This window comes from Psammomys obesus, unplaced genomic scaffold (assembly GCF_907164565.1).
Source record: "Psammomys obesus unplaced genomic scaffold, mPsaObe1.curated_primary_1811, whole genome shotgun sequence".
Classification (NCBI taxonomy): domain Eukaryota; kingdom Metazoa; phylum Chordata; class Mammalia; order Rodentia; family Muridae; genus Psammomys; species Psammomys obesus.
This window is the reverse complement of record NW_026589447.1, coordinates 375759-394531: the sequence shown is the minus strand read 5'-3', so window position 1 is coordinate 394531 and position 18773 is coordinate 375759. Positions and strand designations below refer to the sequence as shown.

At 42.8% G+C, this 18773-nt stretch overlaps 1 protein-coding gene across 3 annotated transcripts; it reads right to left on the bottom strand.

Moving 5' to 3' along the window:
- Positions 1 to 918: 918 nt before the first annotated feature.
- On the bottom strand, positions 919 to 7125 carry Slc7a3 (solute carrier family 7 member 3). Of its 3 annotated transcripts, none has more exons than XM_055605063.1 (13): positions 6923 to 7125; positions 6493 to 6633; positions 5544 to 5946; positions 4874 to 5032; positions 4522 to 4699; positions 4260 to 4372; positions 3914 to 4136; positions 3602 to 3741; positions 3405 to 3507; positions 2434 to 2603; positions 1840 to 2006; positions 1427 to 1535; positions 919 to 1294 (listed from the first exon to the last, which is right to left on the bottom strand). In XM_055605063.1, the coding sequence occupies exons 3-13, from the start codon at positions 5914 to 5916 to the stop codon at positions 1164 to 1166; spliced, it is 1866 nt and encodes a 621-aa protein (XP_055461038.1). In that variant the 5' UTR covers positions 5917 to 5946; positions 6493 to 6633; positions 6923 to 7125; the 3' UTR covers positions 919 to 1163. The 3 variants fall into 3 exon arrangements, with proteins under 3 accessions (XP_055461038.1, XP_055461040.1, XP_055461037.1); XM_055605065.1 differs by having other exon boundaries at positions 6512 to 6633; XM_055605062.1 differs by lacking the exon at positions 6493 to 6633.
- Positions 7126 to 18773: the final 11648 nt, after the last annotated feature.

The window sequence follows — 18773 nt, the reverse complement described above, 5'->3', positions numbered from 1 at the left end:
ACACACACACACACACACACTAAACCCCACCTACAAGGAAGTTCAATTCCTTGGAGCGTGCAAGGCCATGCATACATAACCATGTACATGTTACTTCCAGCTACACTACAACTGTAGTTAGGCCACAAAGAACCTGTTTTTATCAGAATTCGATTGTTTCCTATACTGTTCACTGGCGAGCCCTCCTTCTCTTCAGTCTACTTCTCAAGCACTCAGGTCAAATGTGGTCCTCTGTGCTTCGTCATCACTCATCCCTTCCCTGAGTCAAATCATTGTTTTATATTCATGTTTTCCTTACTAGACTTTGAGTTCCTTGAGAGTTGAGTTTTACTGTTTATGTCACCAGATCTCAGCACAAGGTCTAAAATTTTACATATTTGTTAAATAAATAGATAAATGCATAGTTTTAATATGGGTGTGGTTTTAACCTCTAATCTCCTGTTCTTTGGGAGGCAGTATGCTTGCATATATGGTCCTTAGAAAAATCCTCTAGTGTCCACACCTCCTCCCAACAGTTAAAATTTGTTACTCAGTTAGTGACTGGAGTCTAAAACTGATCCAACTAAAAGATGTGCAATAGAAGACACTGGCCTCAAGTGTATAACCTAGACAGTGTTGAGACCAGAGTCCATCTGCAATCCAAGACAACAAGGCAGTCTCAGTACTTATCCAGGGCCTCACCCACAACATCAGGAAGAAAATTCTTTCTCTAGGTTGCTTCTTTAAGAGTGTGAGTAGTTAGGCTGCTTTTACTACCCTCTCCAATCCCTAGTCCAAGAGGCACATAACCAGGTACAGCAAAAAGTCTTGTGGCTACTAGAGAAAAAGACACAGGACACTTCTCTGAGTCTCTCCAGACTTAAAGCCAAGCTTTACATCACCTCTAATAAACAAAGAACAGGACAGGGATTTTTTTGTTGTTGTTGTTTTCTTTTAATAATATTTTTTTTTCAAAGCCAGGAAGCAACTACAGAGACTATTTGAAAGTAAACAAGTTAAAAAACATGAGAAACAGCAAAGACACATCCATCATTTCACAATAAATACAGAGCTCTATTTAGTATTCCTCACTAACACCATATGAGAGGCCCAGCTCTCCATGGGGTCAAGAGTGAGCTCCATTGTTGTGTAGGGGGGCTAGAGAATACTCAGGTGTGATTAGGTCAAATGGCATGAATACACGAAGCAGTGAGATCAAGGTCTACAGTTGGGGCCCTTCTTTTGGGTAAGGTTTGATTATTCTTAACTTCTTCCACACTGTGCTGGATCCCATAGCCAAAGTAGATAGCAAATCCTAGTAGGGAAAGACAACTGTAAGGTGGGGAAGTGTTACCTGGAAAACCTTAATAGGTAGGTCTTCAACTGGAGATCAAGAGGGAAAGGCTAGGACACCTAAGAGGCTTATTCTTCAAAAGCAGATACTTACCAATCAGCATCCAGATCCCAAATTGGACCCAAGTGCCAGCTGTCATTTGCATCATCAGGTAAATATTCACAAAGATGCTCAGCAATGGGAGTAGAGGCACAAGAGGCACCTGCAAAACAAGATAAATCTTCACATACAGCACAGTGACATAAAAAGAGGGCTTTACGCTGTGAACAGAACCACTGGGGCAGAGCAAGCCAAGTTTGACCCCTACTCACATTCCGGATTTCAGCAGCCACTCATTTATCTCATATATTATTAGACACTCCAAATGCAGAACTTGAGAGAGCATCAGTAAGGAGTCTGACCTAAATAGCTCTAACAACTATCCTCTTGTGTCCAATTAAAGAACATAAGCTACAAGCCCTAATTGTCCCAAGAAGGTTTGGTGAGGGAGAAGAAATGTCATTTACCTTAAAGTGAAGGGGCGTGCGGTTCTGTGACTGTCTCCAGATAACTCCAGTAATTCCAAGAATGAGCCCCAGGATCAGCACAACCACTGTGACCCACACTGGTTCTCCAGAACGAAGAGCAGTTGTCCACCGGGTCAGCACCAGACAAAGAACAGTCAGTAGTACAGCTTCAAAAGTCAAGTTGAGAGGCATCAAAACCAACTCTTGAGATCCATATATTAAGATGTAAGACATCCCGTTCTAAGCAGGGTTCCCCTCTTGCTATATAGACCTCTCTCACTCACCAAATGCCACCACACAATGTCCACCCCGTAGTAATGATCTCTCCAGATCATCCCAAAGGAAAAAAGCTACCCCTTGAGGCTAGAGAGATGGCTCAGCAGTTAAGAGCATTTTGCTGTTCTTGCGGAGAGGACCTGGGTTTGGTTCCCAGTACCCATATGGCAACTTACAGCTATCTATAACTGCAGTTCCGGGGGATCTGATGCCTTCTTCTGACCTATGTAAGTACTAGGCATACATTTATGCAGGCAAAATACTCATACCCATAAAAATAAATAAACCTTAAAAAGAAAAAAAAAACCCACTGCTCACCAAGCAGTGAGGAACAAACATAGACAACCCGGCCAGAAAGGAGGGTGGGGATGGAGTTGACTGGACAAAATAGAGCCTGGACAGTTAGCTTCTCTGCTTCAAGTGTTTCCTCATCCTCCTGCAATTCCACTTCCTGTTCACCATTCCTTATTTCCTGGTCAGGCTGATATCTGTGGCAAGAGTAAGAACAATTTTATGAATAATTCTTAACAATTCACTATTTTTTCCAGGCAGCTTCTTTACCACCATTAAAGGTACAAGCTTGGGCTGGGGAGATGGCTCAGCTTATACAGCATCTGACACCAGGTTAGAGTGATAGCTTAACAGTTAAGAGTTTTGTTTTTCTCTTGCAGAGGATCTGAGTTCAGTTCTTAACACACACATTGGGCAAGTCACAACCACCCATAACTCTAGCCTCAGGGGATTCAACATCTTCTTCTGACCTCCAAGGGTACTCATAGATGGACAGAAAGACAGACAGACAGACAGACAGACAGACAGACACACACACACACACACACACACACAGAGAGAGAAAGAGAGAGAAAGGAGGGGCTTTTTAAAATATTCAAGTGTTTGTCACACAACTATGATGATAGGACTGGAGTTCAGATCTCCAGTGCGCATATGAAACCCAGGTGTCCTATAACCTCAGTGTGCTAGGGAGCTGGAGCTAGGATTTCTGGAATTCATTAACCAGTCAACCTAGCCAACCAGTGAGTTCCAGGTTCAGTGAGAGACTCCATCTCAAAAATAAAGTGGAGAGGGATGTAGGTAGATACCTAACTCTGACCTCTGGCCTTCATACACATATGCACATACAGGTACCTGGATGTGCAAAACACATGGTAGGGGAGCTGTTTTGGACATAACAAGATACTCAGATTATTCAAAGAGACTCAGGGTGACGGAAGGCAGAAAGAATGAGCATAATATCACACCTCACCCAGAAGCACAAACGCAAGTCTTACCTAAGGATGAGAACACAAATGGACACCAGGGAGTAAGCAAGTAGAGTCCCAATTGACATGAGGTCCACAAGATCACTGAGTTCAAAGAGGAATGCCATGAATGCTAAAATTGGCAGAGAGAAAGCAAGTGGGTGAAGGATGAAGTTAAAGGAGTTGGTGAAACAATAAAAACTGGTGGGTTTGTTTTGTTTTGGTACCTGCAATAACACCAGATACCACGGTGGCCACAATGGGTGTATGTGTTCTATTGTGGACCCTACCAAGGACTCGGAACAGGAGGCCATCTTCTGCCATTGCATAGATCACACGAGGCATAGGAAACATAGAGCCCAGAAGGCTGAAAAAGACAATGTCCAAGTGGAGTGAGATCACCAAGGTTTCTGTTCCCAGCCTGTGTGCTTACAGCCTCTCCACCTCCCCTTCCCATCTCTTCTGAAGAGCATCTTCTTGCACAAAATGGACATAACTGGAAACTACAGTCACCAAAGAAACAAATATTTAACACTGACCTAGTGGAAAGAGCACAGAGGGAGCCAACAGCTACAAGGTACCGGGCAGAATTCCAGCCAGCGTACATAAATGCTTCGGGTAGAGGGCTCTCAGTATGAAGCTTGTAGTAAGGCATCATAAGAGTAAGTGCTGAAGACACCCCAAAGTAAGCCAAAAAGCAGATGGAGAGTGAGATTACAATGCCCATGGGGATAGAGCGCTGGGGATTCTTCGCCTCTTCCCCTGCAAGAAAACACATAGCACAGTGTTCTGAACCCGGGGAGTAGGCTTGTCCCTCTGCCACTCCCAGTCGTCTGTATGTTTACACACTGAACCCAAGGCCAGCCAGGATACTGTGACAGTTACCAGTGGTCGCAATACAGTCAAAACCAACAAAGGCATAGAAACAGGTAGCAGCGCCACGAAGAATCCCGTCTAAGCCAAAGGGCACGAAACCTCCAGCGCCCACGGAGTCCAAGCTAGAGTATGAGAAGGAATAGAAATAATAAGAAATATGTTCGGCTAAGTCTATACTCTTCCTCTAATGTCCAGCTGCTTATTGTTTCTGACTCCCATTCCGGAATCGCCCAGCTCCCCCATTATGGGCCCACCTCTGTGGCTTTCTAACCTACAAGTGTCATTGGGTCCACTCATGGTCAAGCAATAGTCCTCTTTTGTGAGCTTCCAGTTTTTCAGATCTCCCTTAAAGAAGCCAGAGATGATGACAAATCCAAGAACCAAGAGGTTCACCCCTGTGAACACTTTGGTAACCAGAGCAGAATCACTTGCTCCCAAAGCCAACAATCCTGTGGGAGAAAAATTGTTCAGGATCTTGAGGACAAAATCCTTCCTCCAAGCTTGCTTTTTCTTTGTCCTGCCTCGTTCCCTCCCAGCTCTGCTTTCCCTCCCCATCTCATCATGCCCTCAAGCCTTTCCCAGTCGTAACCCCTCCTACCATTCAACCCTGCCCCTTGCCTCACCAGTGAGCAGCAACACAAGGGCCATGGCAAAGAAATCTGGATATTCTGCCAGAACATGAGGCACATTCAGTGAGATGGTTCCTTTCAGAGACTGAGAGATGTAGTTTCCAATCAGGTTGTCAAAAGCAGAGCTCCAAGCCCGGGCCACACTGGCTGTACCTGGTATAGCAATTGTATTTTCTACCTTAATCCCAATCCTCGGGAACATTATGAGGCCAAGTTCTCTCCCTCCTACACACCAGCCAATATTTCACAGATTCCTGCCATTATTACTCAGCTTACATTTTTGAGTGTGTGTGTGTGTGTGTGTGTGTGTGTGAGGTCTCTCTATGAAACTCAGGCTTAGCCTGGTCTCAAACTCAACAAACTCTTGATCCTCTTACCTCAGCCTCCTGAGTGCTAGAATTACAGGTGTACAACACTACCCCCAGCTCCTGATATTATCTTAATAAATGAACACCAGACAGAGGCAAACAATTAATTGTTCTGTATCTTCAACCCCTCCATACACCCCTACAATTAAAAATATAAACATCTGGAAGTATTGAGATAGTAGCAAAAATAAAGAAAATTTCAGCTTCACTATTTTACTCAGATTTCTGAATCCATAATCCCTTTTCTATTTGTGTAGTCATCCAACCCCCTCCCCAGCCCACCCCAAACAACTCACCAATGACGTAGGAGAGGATGAGGTTCCAGCCGGTGGTGAAGGCCCAGAGTTCACCTACAGTGACATAACTGTAGAGATATGCAGAACCAGAGCCGGGGACTCGGGCACCAAACTCAGCATAACACAGTCCAGCTAACACCGACGACAGAGCAGCCACCAAAAAGCAGATCACAATGGATGGTCCTGCTTTATCTTTTGCCACCTCACCAGCCAGGACATACACACCTGCACCCAATGTGCTGCCCACACCCAGGGCCACTAAGTCGAGGGTGCTCAGGCATCTGGCAAGGCGGGTCTCGCCCATGCCCAGCTCCAACGCACGTCTCCTCACCAGCTTTCGACCAAATCTTCGAAGAGCATGCCACAGCCGCATTCTAGTTGGACCGGAAGAAGATGCTAGGTTCTGGTGAAAAACAAAACAAAGCCCTTCAATGGGTCTGACTATCCCCAAGCTCTGGAAGTGAATTAGAAAACACTCCACTAAGTGAAAGAGATACAGGAACAAAGGAGGATGGGTTGAGGAGTGGGAGAGGGCAAGCCACTTTACCTCTAATGGCCGGTTCTTTCACATGCAAGTAAGAATTATAATAGTAATGCAAGTAGGGATTACAGTATCTCTGTGGCTGGTGGGAGGACTCATTTCAGAAGAGGTAGTGAAGCCCATTGTAGCACAGTGGCTGGCCACTAGTAAGTCCTTAGACATTAGGTTGCTTCTTTTTCTGGCCAAGAACCGTTGAGATTTACCCTAGAGCCCAGCCCAGGTGCCCTGAAACCTAACGTTTCTGTTTCCTGGCCTGTGGTTCCTGGTAAATCAAGCGGAACTCAACTCAGAACAACTCTGGGAGAACCCCTTCTCACACTCAATACCCACATCCCTTTCAGCGCGCGCCAGCACCCAGAGATCTTCAAAGAGACATGGCTCCCCGACCTCGTTCTTATTCCTTCTCACCGAGGCCACAGCGCTCCACCTGAGCCTTCTTTGCCCTGGGGAGGAAGCTAATGTTTCTCCACTTCCACGCGCCTGGCTGGACTGAACCTGTGAGCACCAGCGGTGAGGCAGGGCTTCAGCATCCGAAATCGGGAGATGCGCCTGGCGGGGGAGGGGGGGGTGGCAAAGCGAGCCCAAGACCGCCGGCACTTTTCTCTCCGCATACCAGGGGTCTAGCCCGGTGGCCCTAAACTCAGTCTCTAGATTTTTACGGTTCCATTTAGAAACAGTCTGGGACTGCGCTGGAGCTAGGGAGGCCTGGCTCCCTGGCTAGGGTCTTGCTAGCAACAGGTCACAGCCGCGCTGATGCAACTGCGTGCCGTGGTTGCCTGGTATACAAGGAGCCTCCCTCTCCCCACTCTTAACACACGTGTCGGCCCCAGCGGCTTACCAGAGAGCTGTGGCAAGACCAGGGGGCGAAGATTCTCGGATCTGGTTCAATGAGGCTGACTTAGTCGAGTTGGGTTGGATCTGCCGACTTGGGCTGCTCAGGCTTCAAGGATGCAGCTCAGGGTCGTTGCGCGCCAATCTCCCTTTATATTCACCGGGAGGAGGAGCCAGTAACGTCACGGGATCCTACCCCCAAGCCCTCTCCCTACACATGACACACCACACAATATACATACCAAACACGCATATACAGTCACTTGGCTTTGCAACATTGGTTGCTTTTGGCCTGAGACTGCTTCCCAACCAAAAACAGCGAGCAGGGAATGGTGGGGGGAGGAGGCAGGAGGGGAAGGAAGGAGGATAGCCTTTTCCTATTTGCCTCTCCGGTGGTCAGAAGACAATAAAACGCTTCCTGACCACAGATCCCATGGGAATTTTCTACCTTTATGCAGGATTAGTCAGAGTCAATGATCATAGGCAGCACTGGGTAAGGGACTGAATACAGAGAACTGGGTTTGTATGAAGGATGGAGGGGCAAATAGCACCAAGTCTCCATCTCACTCTATTTTCTCCCTTAGCATTACTGTCTGCATGAAATGCTTCAGAAGGACCGCCCCTGCTCTCACCCTTAAACTGTTTCTAATGCCGCCAGCAAGAGAATGGAAGACAGTTTCAAACCACCTGTACAGGGATAATTAATCCAATGTAGATTTTTAGGTCACAATGTGTTTGTAGCACCTCTCCACCTGCCTATCAATATTAAACATGAAATTATGAATATTAAAGTATTGAGGGAGAGAAACTTTTAAAAATTTATGGTGATAGGGATCAGTCTTGTAGGTCTCCCCAGTGCTGAGACTATACCAACGAGCTGCTCCAGCCACACCCTTTCAGTTCCATTTTACTAAGCTGAAGTTTGGAACTTCAGCATTATTGTTGAACAGCCCTTCTGAAAAAATACCTGGCCTGTTCTTTTAAGGTCTGCCTCCCATAGGTACTATATTTTATTCACATGTAAAAGGAAGAGGAAGTGTGAAGCTCCAGCAAGAAGTAGGTCCTTTTAGGCTAGGAGTTACTAGGAAACAGCAGAGGACTGAGGAATCTTAAAATTATCCACGTGGCTCTACCATTTCTGACAGTAAGGGGCAGACAGTAAGAGTTGTGCGGGTGTCCTTCTCTTCCACTAAGCCAAGTTAGCAGCTAAGACCCAGCTCTAAATACACTGTTTCCTCTAATGACCCACTATGAAGGTGTCATCAGTCATCTAGCATCCAAATCCTTCTTGCGAGTCTCCTCTCTAGCCCAAGCTTACCTGAAACTCACCATGTAGCCCAGGCTGGGCTGACCTACAAAGATGCAGGAAGCCAATGGAAAGTAAAGACCCTAGGAAGTGCAGTGTTTGTTGGGAAGCACTGGAGGATAAGGCTTGGTGATAATAGATGTCTCCCTCCGGGATGATCAAGTATCTTAAATGTACTAGACAATGAAGAAATTCTAATTCTTGAAACTCTTTCAATCACAAGTTTGTTCCCCTGGCAACCAACCCCCATCCGGAAGCTATTTGGGAACCCCCAGCCAGCTGTCATCATTAGCATACAAAAAGATATTTATCACTTTGGAAATTCCAAGGACATTAGGAACTGGGTACCTTGAAATTGGGCTGAATATCAAATAAATTTGTATAACTTATTACAAATGATGAAATTGCAGAGACAATATCTATGTCATAAAGTTTACCCTTTTTCTTTTTGAGACAGGGTCTCATGTAACCCAAACTGGACTATAAAGAACTCTCAATCATCCTGCCTCCATCTTCCAGGTATTAAGATTATAAGCATGCACCACTGTGCCCATGAAAATGTTACACCCAGTTCGCAAGCCCCCAAAAGATCTACAGGAATCGACTCCGTTGCAAAACTCATGAGGGTCTTTTTATTGTAAATTACAAGCTGCAGCTTGGGCCCACAACACCCACCACCGAAGAAGTGGGAAATGAGCGCACTGTGCCCAGGTTAGTTGGGTGATTTAAAGATTCTGGTCCCTCCCAGCATGCCCAAAGCAGGAGCGATTCCTGCCTGGCAAGCATCTATTGGTCAAAATGCTACATTTTGAATTGACTGGCTATAGGAAGGTCCCCAGACCATAGTGACCTGGTGTCCCTCCCTAGGGGGATGGGCCAGTTTCCTAACAACTGTTATCTCTAGTGGGTGGGGAAAGAATGCAGTAAGGCAGTCCTTCCCCTCAGGGCATTACTGGACTTCTCCACCCACCTACTTCAGGTCTTAATAATAGCTGCTAATTTATCTTTTGGTCTCTCAAAAATCCATCTTTTTTTTTATTTTATTGAGACAGGGTTTTGTGTAGCCCAGGCTGGCCTAGAATCCTTTGTGTAGCTCAGTCTTGAACTTAGTAAGCATCCTCCTACCTGTTCTACTATGCTCAGCCTTGGGAAAATATTCACCATTTTTAAAGTATATGGTTCAGTAGAGTTTAACTATAGTTACAGAATTATCCATTTGTTAATTTAGAAATTTTTCCATTGCCAAAAGAAACCCCATTTCTAGTTGTTATGACCAATAAAATGATGATGCACACAGCAGATTTTATATGAAAGAGGTTTATTGGATGGAGATGAAGAGAGAGAGAAAGAGAGAGCGAGACATGATAGGGGGAAGGAAGAGGGTGCCATGACAGAGAAAGGAGAGAGGACAAGAAGGCAAGAAACCAGAGGGCAAGAGAGCAACAAAGTGGCCGGTTGGTCCTTTTTTTAATTAATTATTTTTGTATTTATTACAATTTATTCACTTTGTATCCCAGCTGTAGACCCCTCCCTCATCCTCTCCTAACCCCACCCTCCTTCCCTCTTCTCCCGTAACTTTTTTTATTAATTACACTTTATTCACTTTGTATCTGCCATAAGCCCCTCCCTCCTCCCCTCCCGATCCCACCCTCCCATCCCCTTCTTCACCCATGCCCCTCCCCAAGTCCACTGATAGGGGAGGTCCTCCTCTCCTTCCTTCTGATCTTAGTCTATCAGATCACATCAGGAGTGGCTGCATTGTCCTCTACTGTGGCCTGGTAAGGCTGCTAACCACTCAATGGGAGGTGATCAAAGAGCAGGCCAATCAGATTATGTCAGAGGCAGTCCCTCTTCCCATTACTATGTAACCCACTTGGACACTGAACTGCCATGGGCTACATCTGTGCAGGGGTTTGAGGTTATCTCCACGCATGGTACTTGGTTGGAGCATGAGTCTCTGGGAAGACCCCTGTGTTCAAATTTCTGGTTCTGTTGCTCTCCTTGTGGAGTTCCTGTCCACTCCAGATCTTACTATTTCCCACTTCTTACATAAGATTCCATGAACATTGCCCAACAGTTGGCCACAAGGTTGGTCCTTTTCAGGAAAAACTTAACCATGCCTGCCGGGTATGGCTACCTGGTGGACGACACATGATGACTTCATAGGTTTCTAGGCAACCCAGAAGCAAGCTGCCTAAATACTAATATTCCTCCCTTTTTCTGTAATTAAATATAAGGAGCTTGGGCTGCTTCTTATGTAAGATAAGTTAAAGTATATAAATTTAGGTTCATTGGAAGCAGCTCTTGGTTGCCATGCAAGGGGGTAAGGGAGAGAGAAAAAAAAACAATAGCAACAAAACATTCAGATTACATGGTTGAGAGGAGGAGGGGAAGCCTCTGCCCTGGAAAGTTCATGGTAGAAGAATGCCAGTAGAGAGTTCCTAGCCACAGAAGGCAGCAGGTAGGGACTAAAGAATGGTGGGAGAACCTGGAGCTACTTGTTCTGGGCCTGAAGCACACCATTCCAGCCTTTTGTTAGTAATAATTGAATAACTTGCTTAGAGTCTTTTCTGGCTACTTCCTGCTGATACTGGGGGCGCTATAAGGGAGGTCAAAAGGCTGAAATGCTGGCCAAGTCCAGGAAGAACAGGCTGTTTGGATGCTCTCCAAGGTCTGTGAGAATATCCGTGGCTGGGAGGGAAAGTGCAGGTCTGGCTTGACGGAAGTCTATGAGGTCAGACTGGGACACCTGTGGTAGCTGCTTTGGCTCTGTTGTGGATATAGGAAACACCTGGGTCTGGCAGGATATTGGAACATATTTATAGGCAGAAGACAAAGTTAAGTAGGTTATAGAGAAAATTTACTTAGGTGTACATTTAAAATTTTTGGGAGAGTGAACAGAGGTGGAAGGTTTGGATCAAAGAGACTTAAACATGGAAACCTCCATTTACCTGAGGGAACCTCCATTTACCCAATCACTGGAAGTAATTAAAAAGGCTTTGCTTTGTATCTGTCATCTAAGAAAATTGAGGCCAAGTGTGTTTACAGAACTGTGTAAGCTTAGAGGCCATTAAAACAGGCACTAAGTGTAGAAATCTGAAATTCTCCAGAAGACATCACAGAGGAGAATCTGTAGGAATAGATGAATGCACTTTTCCCATTGGGCAGGTAGGAGACAATGACCTGTCAAGGTGTCCCAAGAGCAAGGTTTGAGTCAGTAGTTTAGTACAATCTGTCCCAACAGCTTGTCAGAGTTAGCCAGCAACCAAGGACACAGTTGCCCTTAGCAGACATGGTTTACCTAGCACTAGAATTTCCGCAGAGGAGCAAGAGGGGAGGGAGAGAAACTGTGCCATTAGAGGGAAAATCTTAACAAGGGAGAAGGAAGTCCTATATGAAGAGTATGGATGTAGGATGGTGAGAGCGGTAGGAAGTATTTGCGCCAACCAGAAGTAATGACTCACCAAATGGCTGATGTTCGGTATACAAAGGTAGCAATCAAGTAGCCAGGAATTGATGCCAACCAGAAGGGAAGTCTCACCAATCAGCGCTTGTTGGATGTAGGAATGTAGCAATCAAGTAGCAAGGAAGGAGAAGTCCCAAAACCAGGTAAAGGGGAGGAATCCCACCCTCTGGGATAGGTAATAGGTGCAGTACTTATCTGGAGCCCAACTGACCTGAGAGGTGGATTCAGGTGGATTTCCTACAGCTTACAAGAATTACTTTTAAGGTTTACAAAGGAGATAAAACTTTAGACATGTTAGCATCACAATTGTAATCTGCACTGAAATATACATTGTAGAAAACACAGTAGACAAACACATTGGTGTTTACAGCATAAACATTCTTTAAGGTGATCTCTGAAAAGGCAGAAGGCTTTCGTGAAGTAGAAGGGACAAAAGCTCACTTGATCTTAACCTTTAGTATAATTACACATTATGGAGATTTAAAATCTTGAGCTTGGAACCATGATAGTGGGTGGTAGAGTGGAATGTTTTTGTATTAAAGTTATATTAATAAATCAGAGCTCTATTGATAAAGGTCAAAGCTCTGGACAGTCAATATAACAGTAGCATAGCAACATGGGGAAATATTAAGCATTTTTACCTATTTAGGATAAAATCACCTTAGACCTTGCAACCTTTATAACTTGCATTTACCAACTTTAAAACACTTTCTTAGACTCTCAAACATTTATAATTTACATTTACCAACCTTAAGACACTTTCTAGACCCTCAAACATTTATAACTTGTGTTTACCAACCTTAAGACACTTTCTTAGAAGCTCAGACATTTTTCTTAGGCCTTTGTATCTAGTTATTTACCACGAGTCATAGATAAGATTGCTATGAACATTTATTATCCTTTAGCTAAAGGGATGGTGAAAGGTTATATCCAGGCCTGTTTCGTGAGCCTGGCAACAAGGCATATTGTGTCTAGGCCTGACAGTAGCAACTCTAGGACTCAGGCTTCAGACCTGGTCTCCCAAATATAAAGAAGAAGGCATCTGAAGTCTCCCAAGACAGAAGTTGACAATATGTCAATGGGACCCCAATGTGAGGCCAAAACAGACAGGCAATGTTACCCTGGGCAGGGCAATGTTGGTGGAGGTCGCTGAATCTAGGAGCCATTTGTTCTCCACCAGGCCAAGGAGCTGGAAGGCTGGAAGTGTCTGTGGCCCTTGTGCTGGTTGAGCCTCCATGGCTGGCCGCAGAGGACAGGCCTGCATGGGAGCATTTTGACTTCCAGAGGCCAGTCTGCCAGCAGGCAGCCATGGCTTGTTGAGGCAGCTGCAGCACCAGGGTCCCCTATGGCTACATTTGAAACAGTTACCTGATGGAATTGACTTTTGGCTATACCCCAGCGGGATAGGGCATTACAGACCTCTTATTTTCTGTGCAGGAATGTCAACAGCCTCAGAGCAGTAGCCAAGGTCTGGAACATAGTTTTTGCTGTAGATGAGCCTGTCAGGAAGGCTCCTCTCTTATTATTTTTACCAACTCCTATATGGTGACTCAATGACCATCCATCAGCTGTTTATTAAAGATGATACAATTTTTGCATCTATAGGACTATAATTATATTTTTGGGCATGTTAGAGGACTTGATCATCTATGAGATGACTGACTTGCATTCATTAACCATCAAATATTAGGACTTTAGGTTTTGTCTCTGTTAAGTTGGAGCCTTAAAAGTCATAAATATAGTACATTAAAGTGAGGGCATAACATTTTTATGTATGATTTAGTATATAAAAATTTCATAGCTTATGAAAGCCTAAGGCTATACTATAGATTAATAATAATACCATTTTTGGAAAACAAGACCAAGCATATTTTAACCTTTTGATGGTGAAGATATAGCACAATGATAAAGTTTTAACATAAATTCCTCTAAAATTAATAGATCTTAATTTAGAGTATTGGTAAAAACTTGTACATAGTAACCCTTGAGTTATGAGTTTTAAAACCAGCAATATAGTAGAACAATGTAAAGCAATTTTAAAATTACATTTGAATTTATTATAGCAAACCTATTAGCCAGAAAGCCTAGTGGTGAATCTCAATCATAGGCAGTTCATGGCAGGAGAAACATTATGAATTAATTTAGGAATTGATAAAGAGATAGGCAGTTAGACGTACATTTTAAATTACCTTAATTTGAATGGACCTTTATAATTTTGAAACTTTATCATCATATAAAATTCATTTTGAACCAGGGTTGAATCATATATATAGCATGTTATAAAAATATAACTTTAAATTTATATAAAAATTCATACCAATTTAAAATGAGACTTGTTATTTTTAGTGTATAAGGAGAAAAAATAAACAGTTAGTTATGATTAAGGAAGTCTTATAAATGTAAACCCAATGAGAAAATTATGTAAATCTTTAGATGAGAATTTACAGCATATATGTGTGTGTGTGTGTGTGTGTGTGTGTATATATATATATATATATATATATATATATATATATATATATATGGACCAAATCAGGTCCGATTAAAGGGGTCCTGGCATGACCAGACCAGGTGCTACCAGGAGACCCTTCCCAGCCAATGCACCAATGTTAGGACCAATGAAATAATGATGCACACAGCAGACTTTATATGAAAGAGGTTTATTGAATGGAGATGAAGAGAGAGAGAAGGAAAGAGAGAGACATGATAAAGGGAAGGGAGGGGGGTCCCCTGACAGAGAAAGGTAAAAAGGCAAGAGAGTAAGAGGGAAAGGGGTGAGAGGGCAAGAGAGTGACAAAATGGCGGGTTGGTCCTTTTCAGGAGCAACATAACCATGCCTGCCAGGTGTGGCTACCTGGTGGGTGACACATGATGACATCATAGGTTTCTAAGCAACCCAGAAGCAAGCTGCCTAAATACTAACACTAGTAATTACTCATTCCCTCCCATCACTCACTCCAGTATTGGCAACAATAAACCTATTGACAGAGCTTTTAAGGTCAAAGCCTGGAGGATCTTGGCAGCCACAATAAGCTCTTTAATGGAAGTTAAAGAGACAATTATTAGTGAAAAGCAAACAAAAGAAACACTATGCCCATTTCTAGTGACAGTGTCACTCCACTGGAGTGAGTGATGGGAGGGAATGAGTATTTACTAGAAATAGTTGTCACTCCTGTGACAACCCCCACCCCCATCTTCAGACCATTCATCTGAGGCTTAGGCTTATGTAGAGATGAAGAGGTATATGTAAACAGTCCTGGTCAAGGCGTAGTCTCTCCTGCAAAGTGGTCTGACAAGTTGTGTGAATTTTTTTTCTAGACAAACTCCCCTCTGGCTGTCCCGGGCATGAGATTCCTGGGGAAATTTCATTCCTTGGAATTCAGCGTCTCAATAGTCTGATATCGGAAGAGAGGAGCACAGGTGTCTCTTTAAACATCTTCTCTCCTGCCAGGATGGTTGCAAACCTTTCAGTGTTGATTGGAAGTTACAAAGGTTCAGTTATGGAGGTTTAAAGCATGACATGGTGAGGACAAGTGATGACACTATATCATATTCAAAACAGTAACACTTGTAGGTGGCCCACGCAAGAGGAACACCAAATGGCTTTAGAACTCACAGAATTCATCCCACTGGTTTGCCTTGAAGAGGTGTGGCCCCTAGGAATATGTGTCCTGAGGACTTCATGCTGTTGTGGAGTTTTGTTCTGCTTGTTGCTCTGAGTCCCTATTAATCTATGAGTTGTATGAGAACTACAAAGGAGTTTCCAATCACTCACTAGGTAGTATCATTGGCACTTACCGTAATAGTGATTGATCTTTTTCAAGCATTACTCCTGGAGCAGATTAATGATTCATCCACTACCCTTAGAAAGACTCTGGAGATGTAGATTGTTAGTAAAGTTAAGTTAAGATGTTTTTGCTAGTGGCTTTGATGTAGGAAATCTTAGGGAATAATTTGAAGTTCAGAAAGGCACTTTCTTAATAGTTGAGTTGGGGAATTTTTGAGGTCAGGGAACCTCAATTGTTTGTTTGCAATTTTTATACTACTTGAGAGATTTTGCTGGGATAGATAAGCTGTGGATATATAAGCTTCACCCACCCAATGTGTATGTATATATGCATACATATAAAATCTTTCATATAAAATCTGCTGTGTATATATATGTGTATGTATATATATGTATATATGTATACATATATACATATATATGCTGCTGTACATATATACATACAAAATCTGCTGTGTATATATATGTATGTATATATATACATACAAAATCTGCTGTGTATATATATGTATGTATATATGTATACATACATACATAATATGTATATGTGTATGTATATATGTATATATATGAAGTTGGTTGGACTTTGTTCCATCCAAAATATGTGTATGTATGTGTATATATTAGCCAGGCATGATGGTGCACACCTTTGTTCCTAGCACTCAGGGAGGCAGAGGCAGTCAGATCTCTGTGAGTTCGAGGCCAGCCTGGCCTACAGAGCGAGTCCAGGATAGCCAAGGATACACAGAGAAACCCTCTCTTGAAAATAAATATAAAGTTGTTGGAGCGTGTCAGAGTCTTGCTTCCCCACCAGGAGTTTGTGTGTGTGTGTGTGTGTGTGTGTGTGTGTGTGTGTGTGTGTGTGTAGGTGTGTGTACATCTATGTGTTCTCCCCCCCCAAAAAAAATAAGAGAGAATCCATTTGACCTAAAAAGATTCCTGTTTCTATGTGTTCTGTCCATGCCACACCTCCTCCTTCTGACCTTGATGTGTCAAAGCTATACTTTGACAAACACTGAATATACTTGTATATACTTAAATTTTATTGTGTAGATTTTGACTTTCTTATAACAGATGAAGGGAAAATATAAAGTGTAAACACACACACACACACATACACATACATATACATATGCTCTGGCAATGTGTTGTATGTGAACTAAAGTTCCTAGAAAGAAGCCACATCCATATTGAACATTCTACAAAGACTGATTGATGAGTACTTCAGTGTTTGGGAAGAACTTAGAATGCAGGTCCAAAGCCAATTATCTTGAGCTGTCTTGGCTCTCCTAAATAGTAGTTTATTGCCCATCCTTACATATGACCCAGTATTCTGTGACTATTAGGTAAATCCTGCACAGATCCCTACCTTCCACCAATGTCATCAGATCAAATCAGAGGCCTATAGCAGAGCTTTCTCCACTTTGCTGTAACCTAGCTACCTGATATATACACCAGTGTATTTGAGAAGTGTCTAGATTTATGGAGTGTTTTTTGTTTTGTTTTGTTTTGTTACTATAAAAACTTAATAAAGCTGTTACCACATTGGGGTAAAACTTAAATTTGTGTTCCTGAGCCATAGTTACTCATATTTGGCTGCAGAAGAAACTATCTCTTATCTCCTGACATATTTGTGGTTTTTTGTTGCTGTTTTTTGGGGGTTTGTTGTTGTTTTGTTTTTTTGAGACAGGGTCAGTAGGATATCTTGGCAAGTGAATGTGTTTGCTTCATAAGCCTGATGAGCTGAGTTCTATCCTTGAACCCATAATGGAAGGAAAAATTTCAACTATTTAATAATATCTGATGATCTCCATACATGTTCCATGGCATACACACACACAAAAATGATGATAATAATGATGATAAATGTTTAAAATTTAAAAATCTTGTAATCATAATTCTTGACAGGCAACCTGTGCAACACATTTAAACTTCCTCGTTTTCCTCTTAGCTAAGTCTGCAACCCTTTCCCTAATGGGATGCATTGTTGTTTTCTACTGGAATGTGTGTTCCTCTACTAATTCTACTAATTTTAAGATTCTCAGTAAATACTGTTTTGTATCACATATCATCTAAGCCTCTTTGCATGACATTTTCCCTTATCTGGAGAATATCTTTCTTTTCAAATATTGATTCATCTTATTGCTGTTTCAAATTTAATGTGCTGACCAAAACACCCAAGAAAATAATATTAAATAATAGTGGCAACAACAAGCACCCTTATTTTATTTTCATTTTGAAAGGGAGCAAGTGAACCAGGCATAGTGGTGCACACCTTTAATCCTGGAGATCATGAGGCAGAGGCATGTGGATCTTTGTGAATTTAAGGCCAACCTTGTCTACATAGCAGGTTCCAGGCCAGCCAGGTTTACACAGTAAGACTTTGTCTCAAAAAAAAGGGTTGGGGTAGCAAGTGTAATTGTTAGTTTGGAGTCTCTTTACCACATTAAGAAAATGCCCTGGGGCTCAGTGGCTAAGTGCTTGGGAAGTGGGATTCCCCAGGGCAAGGTAGTTAGTTAAACTAGCCAAATCCAGTAAACAAGCTTCAGAACAAAGTGAAGAATGATCCAGGAAGATACCTGATGTCAACCTCACACATACTCACACACACACAAACACACACACACACACACACACACACACACACACACACACACACGCCACATGCAAAAATTAAAATTAAAAAAGAAAATACCCAGCGGAGGGTGGTGGTGCACACCTGTGATCCCAGCACTCAGGGAGGCAGAGGCAGGGGGATCTCTGTGAGTTCAAGGCCAGCCTGGTCTACAAAGTAAGTACAGGACAGCCAAGGCAACACACAGAGGAATCCTGTCTTGAAAGAAAAAAAAAAAACAAAAACAAAAAACAGAAAAAGAAAGGAAGAAAGAAAATACCCTATTTTACAACATCTTCCCAGTAAGATTTTTTTCTTTTATTTTCAGTTTTCTGACCTCCAGGCTTTTTCCCAAATTTTTCTTTTATCTAAAATGCCCTTGTCTTCCTTGCCTGAAAATGCTATAGAATGGGATTTTTTTTTCTTTACTATAAATCTAAAATCTAACTGTTTTATTTTTTGGTACTGGGGGTAGAATCTTGAGCCCCCTATATATGTTAGGCAAGTGCTCTAACACTGAACAATATCCCCAACCCTAAAACAAAACAAAACATACAAAACTTCAAGAGAATGGAAATGTGGTTTAGCAATTAAGAGTGCCTACTTCTCTTGCAGAAGACCTCAGTTCAGTTCCAAGCATTCAGGTCAGATGGCTCACAACCACCTGTAACTCTAGTTCCTAAGG

Coding starts and splice junctions, on each gene's coding strand:
- Slc7a3 (XM_055605063.1), bottom strand. CDS start 5,916: ATGCGGCTGTGGCATGCTCTTCGAAGATTTGGTCGAAAGCTGGTGAGG. Junction 4,373..4,521: donor GGACCCAATGACACTTGTAG/GTTAGAAAGCCA, acceptor CTCATACTCTAG/CTTGGACTCCGTGGGCGCTG. Junction 2,604..3,404: donor ATTTGTGTTCTCATCCTTAG/GTAAGACTTGCG, acceptor CTCTTGCCACAG/ATATCAGCCTGACCAGGAAA.